This window comes from Tenrec ecaudatus, chromosome 18, assembly GCF_050624435.1.
Source record: "Tenrec ecaudatus isolate mTenEca1 chromosome 18, mTenEca1.hap1, whole genome shotgun sequence".
NCBI lineage: Eukaryota > Metazoa > Chordata > Mammalia > Afrosoricida > Tenrecidae > Tenrec > Tenrec ecaudatus.
In genome coordinates this window covers 5,396,438-5,412,681 of record NC_134547.1, presented here as the reverse complement: position 1 = coordinate 5,412,681, position 16,244 = coordinate 5,396,438, and the positions used below count along the sequence as shown (strand labels likewise).

At 46.5% G+C, this 16,244-nt stretch overlaps 1 protein-coding gene across 1 annotated transcript in view; it reads left to right on the top strand.

Annotated features, from left to right (window-relative positions):
* The window catches only part of LOC142432629 (uncharacterized), a 48,503-nt gene that overhangs the window by 11,510 nt on the left and 20,749 nt on the right, over positions 1-16,244 (top strand). The window contains exon 6 of the mRNA XM_075537851.1: positions 5,522-7,155. Coding sequence (XP_075393966.1) covers positions 5,522-7,155 — 1,634 coding nt within the window. The remainder of the gene's footprint in view (positions 1-5,521; positions 7,156-16,244) is intronic.

Genomic DNA, 16,244 nt, shown 5'->3' with positions numbered 1-16,244 from the left:
AAGTCTTTTTGAAAGCAGTCTGCCCATGGTTGCCTAGCACAGCGATGGTGATTTCAAGGCTCTATCCTTTTCTGCTAAGTCGCCAAGTCACCCCTGCTCCTATAAAGGGTCCTCCGATTGAGACTGACCTATTATTACCAGAGAGCAGGTAGACGAAGAGACTCCTCAGGCGTGGTCTTCCATTGTTTCCAGGCGCATGCCCCTTCTCTATGCATGGGTGTCCTCAGTAGTCCAGGAAGCTCAGACTTCCTTTTTCAGTGTCTTTGACGGTCTGTGTTTTACACTCATGATTGTGGCCTCACGTGTAGGCATCATTAACTGAAAAAAAAAGAAAAATTAATCCACACAATTGATTGCATCAGACCCTCCTTGCGTTGCCACCCCCATTCCCACCCACCCCACCCCCAATCCTGGGCACACATTTAAAGTACTGTTTCAAAAACCAAGAGTACTTTGGTTGTTGGGAAATTCAAAGGACTTTTCCCGGGGAGGAGCCCTGGTGGGGTATGGTAGTTCGGCACTCAGCTATGGCCCAAAAGGTCTGTGGCTTGAAACCAGCAGTTGCTGAGTGACCGAGGATCTGGCAGTCCACCTTAGTAAATGGTGCAGCCTCTGGAACCCTGCGGGGCCATCCCACCTAGTCCTGTAGGTCCAGATGCGTCAGTCAGAATAGATTCAAGGACAGTGGGTTTGGTTTTTCAGAAGTCTTTCACGGGATCGAATAAAAGTCAAACTGAGCTCTTAGGGCAACACCAATTCTAATTTTCCCCCTTAGTTCTTTGTCTATAGGAGCACTGTGTGCATTTCTGCCCCGCAGTAGACTTTTCCCATTCCACGGCTCTGAACGTTAGCACAATTAAGTTTGATGTTCATTTCCTTGCAGTGTTTGATATTTTATTTGCCTGGTGTCTGTTCTCTATTCTCAAATCACACTTAAAAAAATCATTAGGGGCTTGCAAAACTCTTATCACAACCCATCCATCCATCCATTGTGTCAAGCACATTTGTACATTGGTTGCCCTCATCATTCTCAAAACATTTGCTTTCTACTTGAGCCCTTGGTATCAACTCCTCATTTTTCCCTCCCTCCCCACCTGCCCCTATCATGAACCCTTGATAAGTTATGAATGATTATTTTGTCATGTCTTACACTGTCTCCCTTTACCCACTTTTCTGTTGTCCATCATCCATGGAGGGGGTTATATCTAGATCCTTGTATGAGGTTCCCCCTTTCTACCTCACCTTCCCTCCACCCTCAGGGTGTCGCCACTCCCACCATTGGCCCTGAAGGGTTCATCTGTTGTGGATTCCATGCTTTTCGAGTTCCTATTTGTACCAGTGTACATCCTCTGGTCTAGCCAGATGTATAAGGTAGAATTGGAATAATGATAGTGGGGGAGAGGAAGCATTTAAGAACTAGAGGAAAGTTGTATGTTTCATGGTTGCTACACTGCACCCTGACTGCCTCGTCTCCTCCCAGAGACATTTCTGTAATGGGATGGCCAGTTGCCTATAGATGGGCTTTGGGTCTCCACTCCGCACTCGTCATTCACAATGACATGATTTTTTTGTACTTTGATGCCTGATACCCGATCCCTTCGACACCTGTGATCACACAGGCTGATGTGCTTCTTCCATGTAGGCTTTGTTGCTTATGAGTTAGATGGATGCTTGTTTACCTTCAAACCTTTAAGACCCCAGATGCCTCTAAATAGACTTCTATAAATGCCCTATGCCTCCTAGTTCTTTCCTCTATTTCCTTTTACTTTACTCTTGTTCCACTATCATGCTCAGCCTTCATTTGGGTTTCAGTAATTCCTCTTGGTTACATTGCCCTTGATCAAGTCCCACCAGGCCACCTACACTCTCCTCGCCACTAATTTTGGATCACTTGTTGTTCCCTTGTCCCTGGGTTGTTTACCACCACCCACTTCCTTTCCCCCACCTCCTTCTCTCCCATGTCCCATGGAACCATTGGTCCAATTGTGGTTTCTCCTCCAGACTGTTAATGCAGCCTGTCTTACCTATATAGACCTGCAGAGATAATAATATGCACAAAAACAAGACCGAGCAAAACAAAAAGAAAAAACAACAGCAACAAAAACCAATGACAAAGAAAAGAAAAGCCTGTAAATAGTTCAAGGTCTGTTTGTTGACCGTTAGGAGTGTTTTCTAGTCGAGTCTGATGGGGTGCCAAGTCCTGGCCCCAAAGTCTATTTTTGGTATTCCCTTGGGACTTCCTTGCTCTGCTCCCCTTTCTGTTCTGTTGCACGCCCCCAGTGTTTTGCCTGGGTATGGTGGGATCAGATCAGGCACAATTCCCACACTGTGTCTCCAGTGTTGTCTCTCGTAAGGCTATGGGTCAGTGAGGGATGTCGTGTTGTGTAGTGGGGCCAGCTATTTGGTCCTCTATTCATTGCCTGCTCTGAGCAGGTATATCGTCCTCAAGGCTTGGTGGGCCAGGTGTGTTCCACTCTCTGTATGCTAAGATTTTCCAAATTATTATCTCCAGTGGAGGTTCATCCATCCAGATCTATTCACTTCTGTTCTTGGATATGTAATATCCATTTTGGAATTGATAAGGTTCATAGTGTTCTCATGAACTTTCAATACATGAATGATAATGCTCATCTGCATCTCATTAAAACACACGATTATACCAGGGCTGTAGTGAAATCCTTTGCGGCCGTCCTTTACTCCCTACTTTCTCCACCACACCCCAGCAACAGTGAATTTATTGGGGAGCTTCCCTCAAAATGTATCCTCATTGTCTCCCTCCCTTCCTAACTCACTTATGAAAACCAATTTTCACATTCTATAGCTACTTCCTGCAATAAACAACCATGGAAGCCATGTCTGACCTCCTCTGGCTTTTTGGTTGCCAGGAGGCAGGGCTCAGACAGCCTCCATGCTTCCTCCTGCTTTACCTATTTTGACACCAACTGTACCTCCCACGCCACGACACATCACATCCGTGCTGGGTTCGATAATTTGTTTCAATGGCCACATAGAATTCACAGACGATACTTAAGATTAAGGGGGTTGATTAGGGAAGTCAATGGGTTACCACAAATCAGGGTCAACAAACAGTAAGGATAAAGTCATTGGTTTCCTTACCAGCAACCAAGTCTCTCTCATCAATTCTCAGCCTCTCAGCTACATAGGAGCCATTCACCTGTTCTCTGTCGTTCACCTACGCGGTCTCTTGGCCTTGCCTCCATGGGCCAGGAGGTAAAGTGACAGCCCACTTGTCACTTAGCTCCACAGTTCCATAGTCTGGGACCAGACGAGGAGAAGATGCCTCATAGTGTCAGTGCTGCTGCTCGGCGTCTCGGTGGCTGCCCCCGCTTCAGACAGATCTTGAACATGCTTTTCCAAAATGGTTCTAGGGTTTCTCTACTTCTGCTTCAAAGATGGCTCATCCTGATCACTGAGGAAGGTAGTGGTAATCCAGTGTGGAGGGAACGCAGCCCCTCACACTATCATCATGGGCCTCGTAGGTGCAACTGCACAGCTATAACGTATAAAGATTATAGTAAAGTCATAGAGAATAAGAGAGGAGAGAATACAGTGAAGGAGTCAGACACATTTCATGGTAGCAGCCCTGCTTGGTGGTCCATGTGGGAATGCGGAATAGGGGAAGGGCAGGAGAGGGAGTGGAGAAGGAGGACCGGAGGGAAGGGGACAGGGCTGGAGAGAGGACCAGTGGAGAGAGCAATTTATTTCTAACCAAGGCTGATATATTTTTGGGCATGCAAGCCCCCTGATTACAGGTAAAGACATATGTCACAGGAAGGAGTTGTATTATAGGTAATACATTAATGGAAGGGGGACCATATAGGGGCATACACGAAATAGGAAGGGGAGGGATTGGGGATACACATGTGATAAGGTGAACGGATCCCAGATTCAGGACAGCAGCCTAATTTGACCTGTTGTAACCTCTCCAGCAGAAAAAAAATCACTATCCCATCAATAGGGGGTGAGCCCCACCTACAGTGGACCAGACAGTTTTCTGCTCTGGATGGCTGGATACCTTGAGGGAGATAACTTGACAATCATTTCCCATTAGTTGCAAGCAGTGTCTTAGTTCTGACATATATTTGGGGGAGATGAGCTGGGGACCAGCCTTTTAAAATCCCACAATACAAACTGGCCAATCGCTTCCACTAGTATTACCCACCCCCTGATTGATAGTCCTACCCAGTCATTTGGAAGCAGTTACAGAGACTTAGGTGGAACAGCCATATTAAGATATTTCATTTCCACCACTCTTCCTTTCTGTCTTCCCTTGTTTTATGTGTTTGTTTAGACTTTTCCCCCCATAATACTGTATCCAACTAGATTACAGGCTCCATAAACATAAGGTGCATGTTGGCATATCACCAGCAACAGTGCTAGGCACATATAGGAAATGTTTTCTCTTAAAAGTAACATTCTGGGGTGGTGGAGCCCCTCTCCTCAACCAGTGCAAAAGAAAATTATTAAAATTTAAAAAAAGAAAAAAAAGTAACATTCTGCATTCTTCACATACCCAACCTTTCCTGGTGTATAGTTACCTTTCCTTCAGGATTTGTTTTGGGGTATGAGCCCCCATAACCGTCCAAGGGGCGGTTGTGTCACTGAGGGGTAAAATAAAGAAAGACAAGATAAGGCTTGCAAGTGCTCACCTACGGGACCACCATGACTTCTAGAGCCAGGTCCACGCAGAGAGAGACTATATTTCCAACCAAGGCTTATATATAGTCTAGGGGTATGCAAGCCCTCCTAATTACAGGTAACTACATACTTAACAGTGGGCTGTACCCTAACCTTAAAGGTCCCTTAAAGGTTGTAGATTGGAATAACCTAACACCAGTGCTGGGACAGGTAAGGGGGCGTGGCTGTCTTCAGAGCCTAGAGAGCAATAACACAGGTCTGCTCCTGTAGTTAAAGCTGCCGGCTAGATAGCAATCAGCCACGTGCTTCTACGAGGTAACACTATTATGGGAAGCTAAAGTGAGGAACAATATTAATTATGTAAATGTGATTGGGACTCATCTCCAGCTAACAAGGTTGAAGGCCTTCCTCCACCCCAGAAACCCAGCCTGCCAGGCTTCTTAACATAGGAGAATAAAAGATTCATCTGTATACCCTCTCTTCCCGTTTTCTGCTCCTCACAATTTGTGTGCTGAATGATCTCTGTGAGGAGGAGTCCTCTGAACTTCTGGTCAGGGAACGATAGAGACTTGCTTGTATTTTACATCCTCAGCATATTTTCCATGGCCTTACTTAAGAAACACCTGTGTCTTTCGCTGCTCAACATGTGTTATCTAACCTTGTTTCTACACTAAGTGCTTTGGTCATTTGCGTTGTTGATAATACTGTGTTTTTATCTGTGTGCAAGGAACAGTAAGGTGTCTTATTGATCCTCCTATCAGAAGGTTTACAATAAAGAGCAACCTGCCAACAGGGCATTTTACAAATTCGCTTCATTCCAAATCAAGCTGACGGAAGGCTTCATTGTTCTCCTTTTTCCTAGAAAACCAGAAGATTGATAATCATCTGCTTGGGCACTCCCAAAACGCAAGGCGTCTGGACAAACAGGAACAATGCCGCGACACTAACGCATTGGAAAATATTCTTCAGTGGCACAAAACTCATTTTCCTTTAAGGGAAACTTGTGATATATTTGACCTGTATGAAAAAGCTGTGAAATCAAGTTTAACTTTACCAGCAGTCAACCAGTACAGAAATGAAATAGAAAACTCTGGTGAACCTCATGGGGATGAGAACACCTTTCTCCATGTGGACCGTGAGCAACGTACACGAATGACACTGCCTGATAGTCAGAAATCCAATGGCACTCATTCCTCTCACAGTAGCCATCAGGCAACTCACAAAGTTGACACGGTGCATGTAGGTGACGTAGCTGGGAAAGCCTTCATCAGTACGTCTTTCCCCACTGGTGGTCAGAACATTCATGCTGGGGAGAAACGCTATAAATGCAGCCTGTGTGGTGAAATCTTCTTTAAAAAGTTCAAGCTCATGGAGCATCATCACACCACTCACGAAGGACAAAAACCATTTAAATGCTCCGAATGTGGCAAAGCCTATCTCCATAAATCACACCTCAGTACACATCAGAAAACTCATAAGGCGGAGAAACCCTATAAATGCAGTGAATGTGGGAAAGGCTTCATCCAGAAGACAGATCTCACTATTCATCAGCGAACTCATACTGGAGAGAAGCCCTATATTTGCGGTGAATGTGGGAAAGGCTTCATCCAGAACACACATCTCACCCTTCATCAGCGAATTCATACTGGTGAGAAACCTTACATGTGTAGTGAATGCGGGAAAAGCTTCAAGCGTAAAGGAAGTCTCATTATTCACCAGCGAACTCACACTGGAGAGAAACCCTATGTTTGCAATGTGTGTGGGAAAGGCTGTAATCATAAGGGAAATCTCATTATTCATCAGCGAACACATACTGGAGAAAAGCCCTATGTGTGCGGTGAATGTGGTAAAGCTTTCAGCCAGAAGTCATGCCTCATAGCACATCAGAGATTTCACACTGGAAAGAATCCCTTTTCCTGCAATGAATGTGGAAAATCTTATACCCAGCAGGCAACTCTCATTAGCCATAGGAAAATTCACACGGGAGAGAAACCCTTTCAGTGCAGTGAGTGCTGGAAAGCCTTCAATACAAAGCCAAAGCTTGTCGTACATCAGCGGTCTCATACAGGAGAGACACCGTTTAGCTGCAATGTGTGCGGACAGACTTTTGGCTATGCTTCCAGCTGTAATGCGCATAAAAGAAAACACAAGAGAGAGAGACAAGGAGATTCAATAAAGGTAGAACCTTCCCCGACACATCCCAGCTCATCACATCCAAGTACTAGGATGCAGGAGAAAAGCCCTGTTAACACTCTGATGATGCAAGTGTCCTCTAGGACAGCTCAGACAGAGAACGTCAGTGGCCTCTTGACAAATGGAAACGTCGTCCTTGTGGGACAGCCTGTTGCTACATACAACCCCTCAAGTGATAACACGGAATTTTTACAGCGGAGAAACCCTGTGAACACTGTGAATGTGGTATTGCCGATGAATACAGTGAATTCAACAGGGCCTTCAGTGACCAATTACGTCTTATTTTATGTTCCACAAAACCTATAGGATAAACTCAGATACATGCACTGCAGATGAGGGCTGACGAGGGCTCATTTTATAGCTACCAAGAGTCTCCTGAGGGAACTCATTTGCAGAGACTGGAGAAGCCCAGTAAACTCATTCTGTGCAAATACATGCTCTGATATTGAGATAGTCTGTGTTGACATGGAAATATACACCGTCATTCTGTTGTGTTAGAAGTACTGTGAATTTTTCAAACAAGATCATCAATATCTGGAATGTTGCTTTCAATGAAAATCCACTAAGGAAATGAGGTGGAAGGGGCAGTGCTGGGTTGACGGGATGTGAGGTGCATATATATATATGTATACTTATATATATAATTTGAGTATTCCTAGATTTGTGTGAATGACCGAGAACTAGATTGTATAAAGCCATTTTGGGAATTCCACAATAGGATTGCATGGACTCTGCATCTGGCCCACAAGGGAATTGGCCACAGTGCTAAGAGTGCAAAGAAGAGTGGAACCTCTGCGAGTAATTTTGTCATGTCATTGAGTTGCTCCCAGGTCATAGCAGCCCGTGTGCAGCAGACAGAACACTCAGCCGTGCACGGTTCTGTTTGAGCCCATTGTAGCCACTGTGTCAGTTGGTCCTTGCTGGTGATCTTACTCTTTTTCTCATCTTTCCTACCAAGCATGTTCTCCTTCTTGAGAGCGATCCCCTCAGGAGAATGTGTCCAAAGTATGAGATGAAGTGTTACCACCACTTCTAAACTGTGTTCTGGCGGTACTTCTTCCCTGAGAGTTTTGTGTATTCTTTAAGTGGTCCGTGTTATATTCAGTGTTCCTCACGCACACCACAATTTAATGCATCAGTAATCTGCCTTATTCATAGTCCAGATTTCATGTATACATGAGCTGAATGAAAATACCATGCCTTGGGTCAGGCACGCTAAAATTGGTGTGGAAGTGTCAGGGAACTCGGCATCCCAACAACTGAAGGGCCGGTAGGTGCAGTTGTATGGTGATAATATAGAAAGATGATAGTAAAGTCATAGGATCGGAAAGGGGAGAGACTACAATAAGAGTCAGGCATTTTATGGTAGCATACTTACCTCAGCCCCTCTTGATGGGCCATGTGGAACTGGGAGAAGAGAGAGCCCCTTTACTATGTTGGGACATTTATAGGTGGCCATCAGACATGCATATCCAGTAGTTACAAGCGTCACAAGGTGGATGGTGACTAAGGTCCCTGAGCTCCCAGGTGAGGAAACCTAATGCCTGCATTGGAGGAAGGTGTGAGGGGGGCTGGGTGGCGTGGCAGGAGGTGATAAAAGGATGTCTCCTTTTAGAGGAAGATAGATTCAACCTTGTGCTCACTTTAAGGGAGCATAGCTGTTAGGGGGAGAATCTGTGAGAATGATATTTTAAAACAGGATAAATACTTGGACTTTAACTTACTGAAGTGGAGGTTTTCCCACCGTGGAATACTAGCTTTCCAGATTCCCTTTGTTATAAGTTAGGGAATGTAGTCCTCACTATATTTCCCTCAGTGTTAGTTTCCCGCATGGAAGCATTGCCCTCATTTTAAAGCGACAAAGGGTGTAACTTCAAGGGAGAGAGAGAATCAACAACAATCTGCTTGATTTCTGTGCGGAAGAGGTTAAACCCCAACTTGACACCAGCCATCCCTCCCCCCAACACCCTACTTCTCTGTGGGAATCAGTATGTTGTAATGGCTGCACAAAATGTAAGAGATTGTACTATTGTTGCGTAAATTAACCAGAATAAACAGGCTACAACTGGAGAGCAGGCTCTAGCAGTTTAAAGACAAAGTGTGTGTTCTTTAGCGCTGGACAGCTCTCTGACTTCTGCCAGCCATTCAAGGCTCTTGGGAAAAGTTGGAGGGTGGAGGTTTTGTAGCCGAGCTCCACCTCATAGAGATCAGCCTTGCGCTGGTCATCGGCTCCCTGGCACCCTCAGGCTTGACATTGTTGCTTCTGCTGCTGCAACTCTTAGTCCTGACATTACCTTGGCCTCCATGAGCTGCGGGGGCCTCATACATTGTGCTCACCTCCTCTCCAGTTGAATTGTGATGAACTAATTCGCCTCTTCTGTTTTCCCTTAAAAGGAATTAATGCAAAAAAAGAGGAATTAATGCTATTAGTTGGAATGACCGAAGGACAAAACATGAACTAAATTTACAACAAGTACATGAAAAAACTTTAATTTATCAAAACTGATTCAAACTACTGAATTGGGTTTAAGAGTTATCGAAAAGTTTATGATTTCAATATGGCTCATTTCGATATGGTTTTCTGGAGTTTGGAGAGTTAAGATAGGTAAGTTGTATGTGGCACGAAACCAGGCTTTTTACTGTGCTAGGTAGGTGATATGTCCCTAGGCCAGCTTGGAGAATCTATAGAAAGAAATGTCAGCTCATGTGCCATGCTCATGAGAGATTATTATAAAATCTCTCTTGGAGGATATAGAGTGTACTGCCCGCACGCCTCTTATCTGTACTTTATGGAATAAAGCCAACCGTAGCAGAACATGAATATGTTAATCCTTACGAACCCCCCACATCTTGTTATTGCTTAAACCTGAAATACTTTATTCACACTGTTACCGTGTATACTCGAGTATAAGCCAACCAGAATATCAGCCAAGGCAGCTAATTTTACCACAAAAACTGCATTTTAAAATGTGTTGAAAAACTCGCCTTGTATACGAGTATGCATGGTAATTCTAAAATTGTCTGTGTCCCAACTCATCAAACAGCTGCACTTAGGAATTAATCGAATCCCAAGGGCACATGTAGTTTGGCTATCCCATGACAAGTCCTGAGAAATGACAAGAAAAAATGTTCCGTCCTGTCTCCATGGTGTGGGGAAGATGTGACGGTTATTAGCTGATGAGCATGTGACAAAGATCCTACGTTGTTTACATTCTGTGTCAGTCTGGGTAGACTAGAGAAACATTCACAGACACTCAGGTGTATCAGAAAGATTTATATCAAGGAGCAATTGAGAAAACACCCCAGCCCAGTCCAGATCAAGTCCGTAAGTCTGATACTAGTCCATAAATTCCTCTTTAGACTCATGAAGCACATGATGCCAAATGTAGGAAGATCAGGCTAGTGTGTAGGAGGTCTTGTGGATCCAGTGGCAGTGGAAGCATCTCAGCACTGGCTCAGGTTTCCATGTGGCTTCTCCAGCTCTCTCTCAGTGTCTTCACAGCAGGAAAGGGAAGGCAAAGAAATTGTGTGTCCCACCTCCAGGGAGGAAGACGAGTTCCCAGAATCCTCAGGAGAAGGCCAGGCCCACACAGAGGTCTCATTGGCTGTGACATGATTGGCAGGCTGGACTCCACCCCTTTGCTCAAGTTGATAGGAGATTATGTAACTGCCACGCATTTCTTTCCCAAGATACATTTTTGTCTCCATATTAAAAGCCCGTTTCCCCCTTCAGGTTAACTTCTATATCATCACTTCCCTGCTGAATACTGATAATGTGATTTCCTCTGTCTTCATTATTCCTCTTCCCTTTGCTGGGAAAGGGGCTTTGGGCCTTTGTTTCTCTATTATTTGCTCCTCAATCCATGTACTAAATTACAATGAGTCTTGCTGTTTACAAAAAATGGTGTGGCAGCAGCATCTGACCTCTTCTAAATACCTGATTAGGAGAGAGGATCACCATCTGCACCTACAGCCCAAAGCTCCTTTGCAGTTAAGATCAAACACCTCTCTCGACTTTTTTTTTTAAAACAATTTATTAGGGGCTCATACAGCTCTTATCACTGTCTATACATATACATACATCAATTGTATAAAGCACATCTGTACATTCTTTGCCCTAATCATTTTCTTTTTTTTCTCCTCTTTTTTTATATTTTATTAGGGACTCATACAACTCTTATCACAATCCATACATATACATACATCAGTTGTATAAATCACATCCATACATTCCCTGCCCCAATCATTCTCAAAGCATTTGCTCTCCACTTAAGCCCTTTGCATCAGGTCCTCTTTTTTTTTCTCCTCCCTCCCCGCTCCCCCCTCCCTCATATGCCCTTGGTAATTTATACATTGTTATTTTGTCATATCTTGCCCTATTCGGAGTCTCCCTCCCCCCCTTCTCTGCCGTCCCTCTCCCAGTGAGGAGGTCACATGTGGATCCTTGTAATCAGTTCCCCCTTTCCAACCCACTCACCCTCCACTCTCCCAGCATCGCCCCTCACACCCTTGGTCCTGAAGGTATCATCCACCCTGGATTCCCTGTGCCTCCAGCTCCCATATGTACCAGTGTACAACCTCTGCCCTATCCAGCCCTGCAAGGTAGAATTCAGATCATGGTAGTTGGGGGGAGGAAGCATCCAGGATCTGGGGGAAAGCTGTGTTCTTCATCGGTACTACCTCGCACCTCATTGACCCATCTCCTCTCCTGAACCCCTCTGTTAGGGGATCTCCAGTGGCCGACACTTGGGCCTTGGGTCTCCACTCTGCACTTCCCCCTTCATTCATCTCTCAACTTTTATGGAAACTAGGACACCAACGGTCCCTCCCATGACACTCTCCCACTGGGATCAGTTTGTTGCAAGGCCCACACTGAACTCAGACCATACTCAGTTCTGAGATGGGTTGGGGGAGGCATTAGGTTACTATATGGGATCAGGAATGACTCAGGATACAGGTCTTCAATTAGGACAGCCTATTCTCCAATTACTCCTTAGCACGCCTTTCTCTAACAGTCTCTTGCCCTGGCCACTTCTCTCCTGAACAAAGCTTACATCTCTTTATCGCACCTAGCACACATCCTAGGAGAACCCATTCCACCACTGTGCTTCACATACAAGGGACTCAACTCATGGTCCATGGATCAGTGAACCTTGCTTTGTCAAGTACACAGTGGCACCCTGCTCTGGAAGCAAGCTCAGCCATAGATGCTCAGCTGCCTCGATATGGTGATTCCTCCCCCCACCCCATCCCACCTTCAGGAAGGTAGAGGAAACCAAATGTGCCACCCCATGTGACACAGCACAGTAATCCCGTGGAGCCCTTGTGGTGTAGAAAGTTTCGTGTTGTTGCTAAGTGGAAGGTCGGCAGTTGGGAACCACCTGGTACTCTTTGTCAGAGGAGTCTAGGAAACCCACAGTGCACCTCTGTGACCAATAGGGTCACTGTGAGTCCAAATCAACTTCCTGGCAATGAGTTTGGGTTTTTTTTGGTTGGTCCAATCCCCTTAGGGGGTTGTGGGCACCTTATTTGCATAGTCCCATCAATCATATGAGCGTCATAAAGACTTGCTTTCAAGGCCAAGTTAAAGAATTCACTCCACTGTATAGGTACCACCAACAGTAAGTGGTACCAAGTATGAGGATGACACATGGGTCGTCTCACCTTTTCTCATGAATCTCTAATGACCGCATTCCAGGTTAAAAAACAACCCCCAGTCCCTCCAGAATTACCTTGATTCCAAGTCCCAACAACTGTGTAGGGTAGCACAGAACTGCTTCCTAGGGTTTCTGAGGTTGGAAATGTTTCCAAGAGCCCACAGTCTCACCCTTTGTGGGGGGACACCAGCCCCTAACAACATCACGGGTTCGTAGGCACAACTGTATGGTTAAGATATATAAAGCTTATAGTAAAGCCATGGAAGACAGGAAAGCGAGTAAAATGAAGGAGTCAGACACATTTCATGGTAGCATGCTCACCTCCTGGACCGCCATGATCTCACCAGCCAGGTCCTCACACAGCACGGGTGGAGAAGAGGGGAGAAGAGAGCAGGAGTGGGGAAGGAGGACCAGAGGAGGAGAGAGTGTCTTTACTGTTTTGGGGCTATTTGTAGGTAGCCATATGATATGTATATTCAGTAACATGCTTCACAAGGTGGGTGCTAATCACATAAAGTCCCTGAGCTCACAGGTGAGGAAACCTAATACCTGCATTGGGGGAAGACATGCGGGGGGATGGGCCCCACAGTGGGAACAACAGTAGGGAGACAGAATCAACTATGTGCTGACTTTAAGGCAGCATAACTATTAGGGGAGAATCTGTGGGAATGATATTTGTTAGTTTCCCACGGCCCTAAACCTCACGGAGTTGCCCGTGGTTTTGAACGACTCACCTGGTGACTGACAGTCCAGTCTAGTGCATAACCACCGTACCACCATACCGCCGTATTTCCAGATAATCCCCCAAAGATCATCTCTTAATTGGCTTGTCTGATATTGCTGGCTGAGAAATGGAATGGAGGAGAAGTCAGTCGCTCGCCGTGGGTGTTGACTCCGTGAGAAATGCCTTGCCTGTGTGTAGAACCAGGCTTCTATTCCTGGGCCCTGCAGCTCACCGCAGGTACCGTGGAGACCTGCTGAATAGGCCTTAGCGGAGCTTCCTTAAAGAAGGGCCTGGCACACTTGTCTTTAACTGGCCTCCCCCAACTCCCTTGCAAACATCTGTTCGGTTTACCCCGCAGCCCTTTTGCCCGGTGTGTGATGGACGCTCTCCTGTATGACTGACTAGTTTCCCCTAAACGTGTTTCTGTCCTTCAACTGCTTTCTGCCAGCCCCTTTCAGCCAGAAGCTATTCGTGTTGTCTGCTTGCCAGCTTTTCCTCATTTCCCTTTATTCTTCCCAGGAACACGTCTGCTGTACAGACCCTTGGCCTCCCAGTGGTCTGTTTTCAAGTTACCTGTTTGTTTTATTTGATTTTTTTTTAAAAACTTTAAAGAAAGCTGCCGAGGTCCCTGGGAATCAGGCAGTTGCATGATTTTCTCATCTTCTCAGCCTTCCCGGCTACTGTCGTTCGATGCCGACTCAGAACGAAGCACTGCCTAGTCCTGTGACACCCTCACCTTGACGGTCAAGTTCTATCCCCTGTGACTCAAGCAGCCCCAGCCTGGCTACCTGCGGCACAAGGCGCCCACACCCGCCTGTACGGAAGGTTTGCAAATATGGCCGCCTCCGTTAGCAAACACCACGGCTGGGCGCAGACATTGCCGCTCGGGACACACCGGAAGAGCCATACTCCGCGCTCATCCGAACGCTCTTGGCCCGCTTCGCGTCCCGTAGCGGGTTCGGGAGCCCGCACCGGGGGTGGCAGAGCCCAAGTATTTTCGCGGAAGTAACTTCCAACTTTTCGGAACTTCTGGTGGTTCCGGAGAAAAACAGCCCAGTAGGTCTATTCGTTCTTTGAACGGGACGGGGGCCGTGGGGCCGTGGGGTCGCGAGGAGCCATGGGATTCCTGAGGGCAGCGCTGGGCGGAGGTGCTGGAGGGGAAGCAGGTGCGGGGAGTCGGTGCCTTTGGGGTCCGACCCGGGGGCGAGCGAGCGCCTTTGTCAAGCGACCCGGCGGTCCCGACCCCCTGGGTGCCGGAGTGGGGTGGGGCGTGGCGTTTCGGTGAAGGCGTGGTCTGGACCGGGTACGGGACGCAATGTGGGGCTGAGTGAGGGTGAACCCGGGGATGGTGTCGGTCTAGGCAGGGGGTGGTGAGGACAAAGCGCAGGAAACCCAGGCCCCCTTGAACCTGGATTGTGGAGACAGGTGGCCTGTTCTCCGGAGAGTTGTGTAAAAGCCGTGGTTTAGACCAGCGTATGTACCATTTCCCCCGCGCCGCCCATCGCTCACTGGGGCTGCCTTCAGGCTGCAGAAGTCGAGGAGACGAGTGTGGTCGGGGAGACCTGCTGGTCCGCGAAGCCTCACTTACATTTTCTGCTGTGCTGTTTTGCATTGAAATGGTTTGGGAGGTGGGTATTGGTTGGAAGTTAAAGACCCACTATGGGAATCGTCTTGATGGCAGTGGGATTTTAGTAGATAGGAGACGGTTGGTTGGTAGAAGTAGAGATGCCACTGGCAGTTCTGATGAGGACTGAGAAGGAAATGGAAGTGAAATATAGGGGGAAATATCTCTGCTGTATTGGAGAATACAGAGGGCACCAGCGGCAGAACGTTGCTAGCGATGGGGACGCTAAGTGTGTTTCTGGCGAGGCTTTAAAAGACAGTGATGAAATGTGACCGGACATTGAAGGAAGGGTGATGCTTTTTATGCAGTGGCAAATAACTTCTCTGAATTATGCTCAAATGTCTGGTGGAAGATAGAACTCGTAATTGATGAGCTTGGGGAGCCGGCTGATGAGATTTCTAAGTAAGGTGTTGGAGGGGCTGAATCGTGCCCCCTTTCCACTTATAATAAAATTCAGTATAAACTAGATGAAGTCAGGCGGGGGGAGTGGGAGGGAGGGGGAAAACGAGGAGCTGATGCCAGGGGCTTACGTGGAGAGCAAATGTTTTGAGAATGATGAGGGTAACGAATGTACAAATGTGCTTCACACAATTGATGGATGCATGGATTATGATAAGAGTTGTCTGAGCCCCTAATAAGATGATTAAAAGTAAGTAAAGATGTTACTTTGAAGGCTAAAAAATAATAATAACTAGATGAACGTCAAAGTGAACTGTGCAAAATCAAGACAGCATTAAAAAGATTTCGAGAATCCCGTTGGCCAAACTAAGGGTGCGTACCCTGGAATGTTTCCCAAAGACTTAGTTGCACAATCTTTTGTTAAAGGGATTGAGTCTGTCACCGTTGGACCCAACCAAGCACCATGGCGAAGCATACTGGTTTAGACTGAAGAGCCTACAAAAATAACTAGAGGAGCAAGAATGTTGTCTGCCTCTTGGAAGTCTTTAGGCGGAAACAGACTAAAGGAGCCGCATCTACTCTCCAGGAAGAGGAAGGGACCCTCCTTGGAGCATTTTGGAGATGAACAGAACTATTAAAGGTGCACAGGAACTGTGGCCTCCTTGGCTACCCTCAGAGGTGTTACGGAAGTGGATCTTGGCCACATGGTTCCAGATTGTTGGGCTGCCATTAAGGGATATGGCTGCCATGCCCACAGGTCCGAAGAATGGAACCTTCTAGGGCTGAGTGGGTGGAGTGGACACTCAGATGGAGACTGGGTCAATAAAATCCAAGGTAGTGGAGTTGAAATCCCACTGGTCCTGGAAGATGGAGCTAAAGCCCAGGGCCACAGGAAGTCCCTATAATATCCAGAGGGCATGGCTAAGACCCAGAATTGAAAGTATGGGACCCTGATGTAGATGTTTCCAAAGACTGTGACAGTTCATTA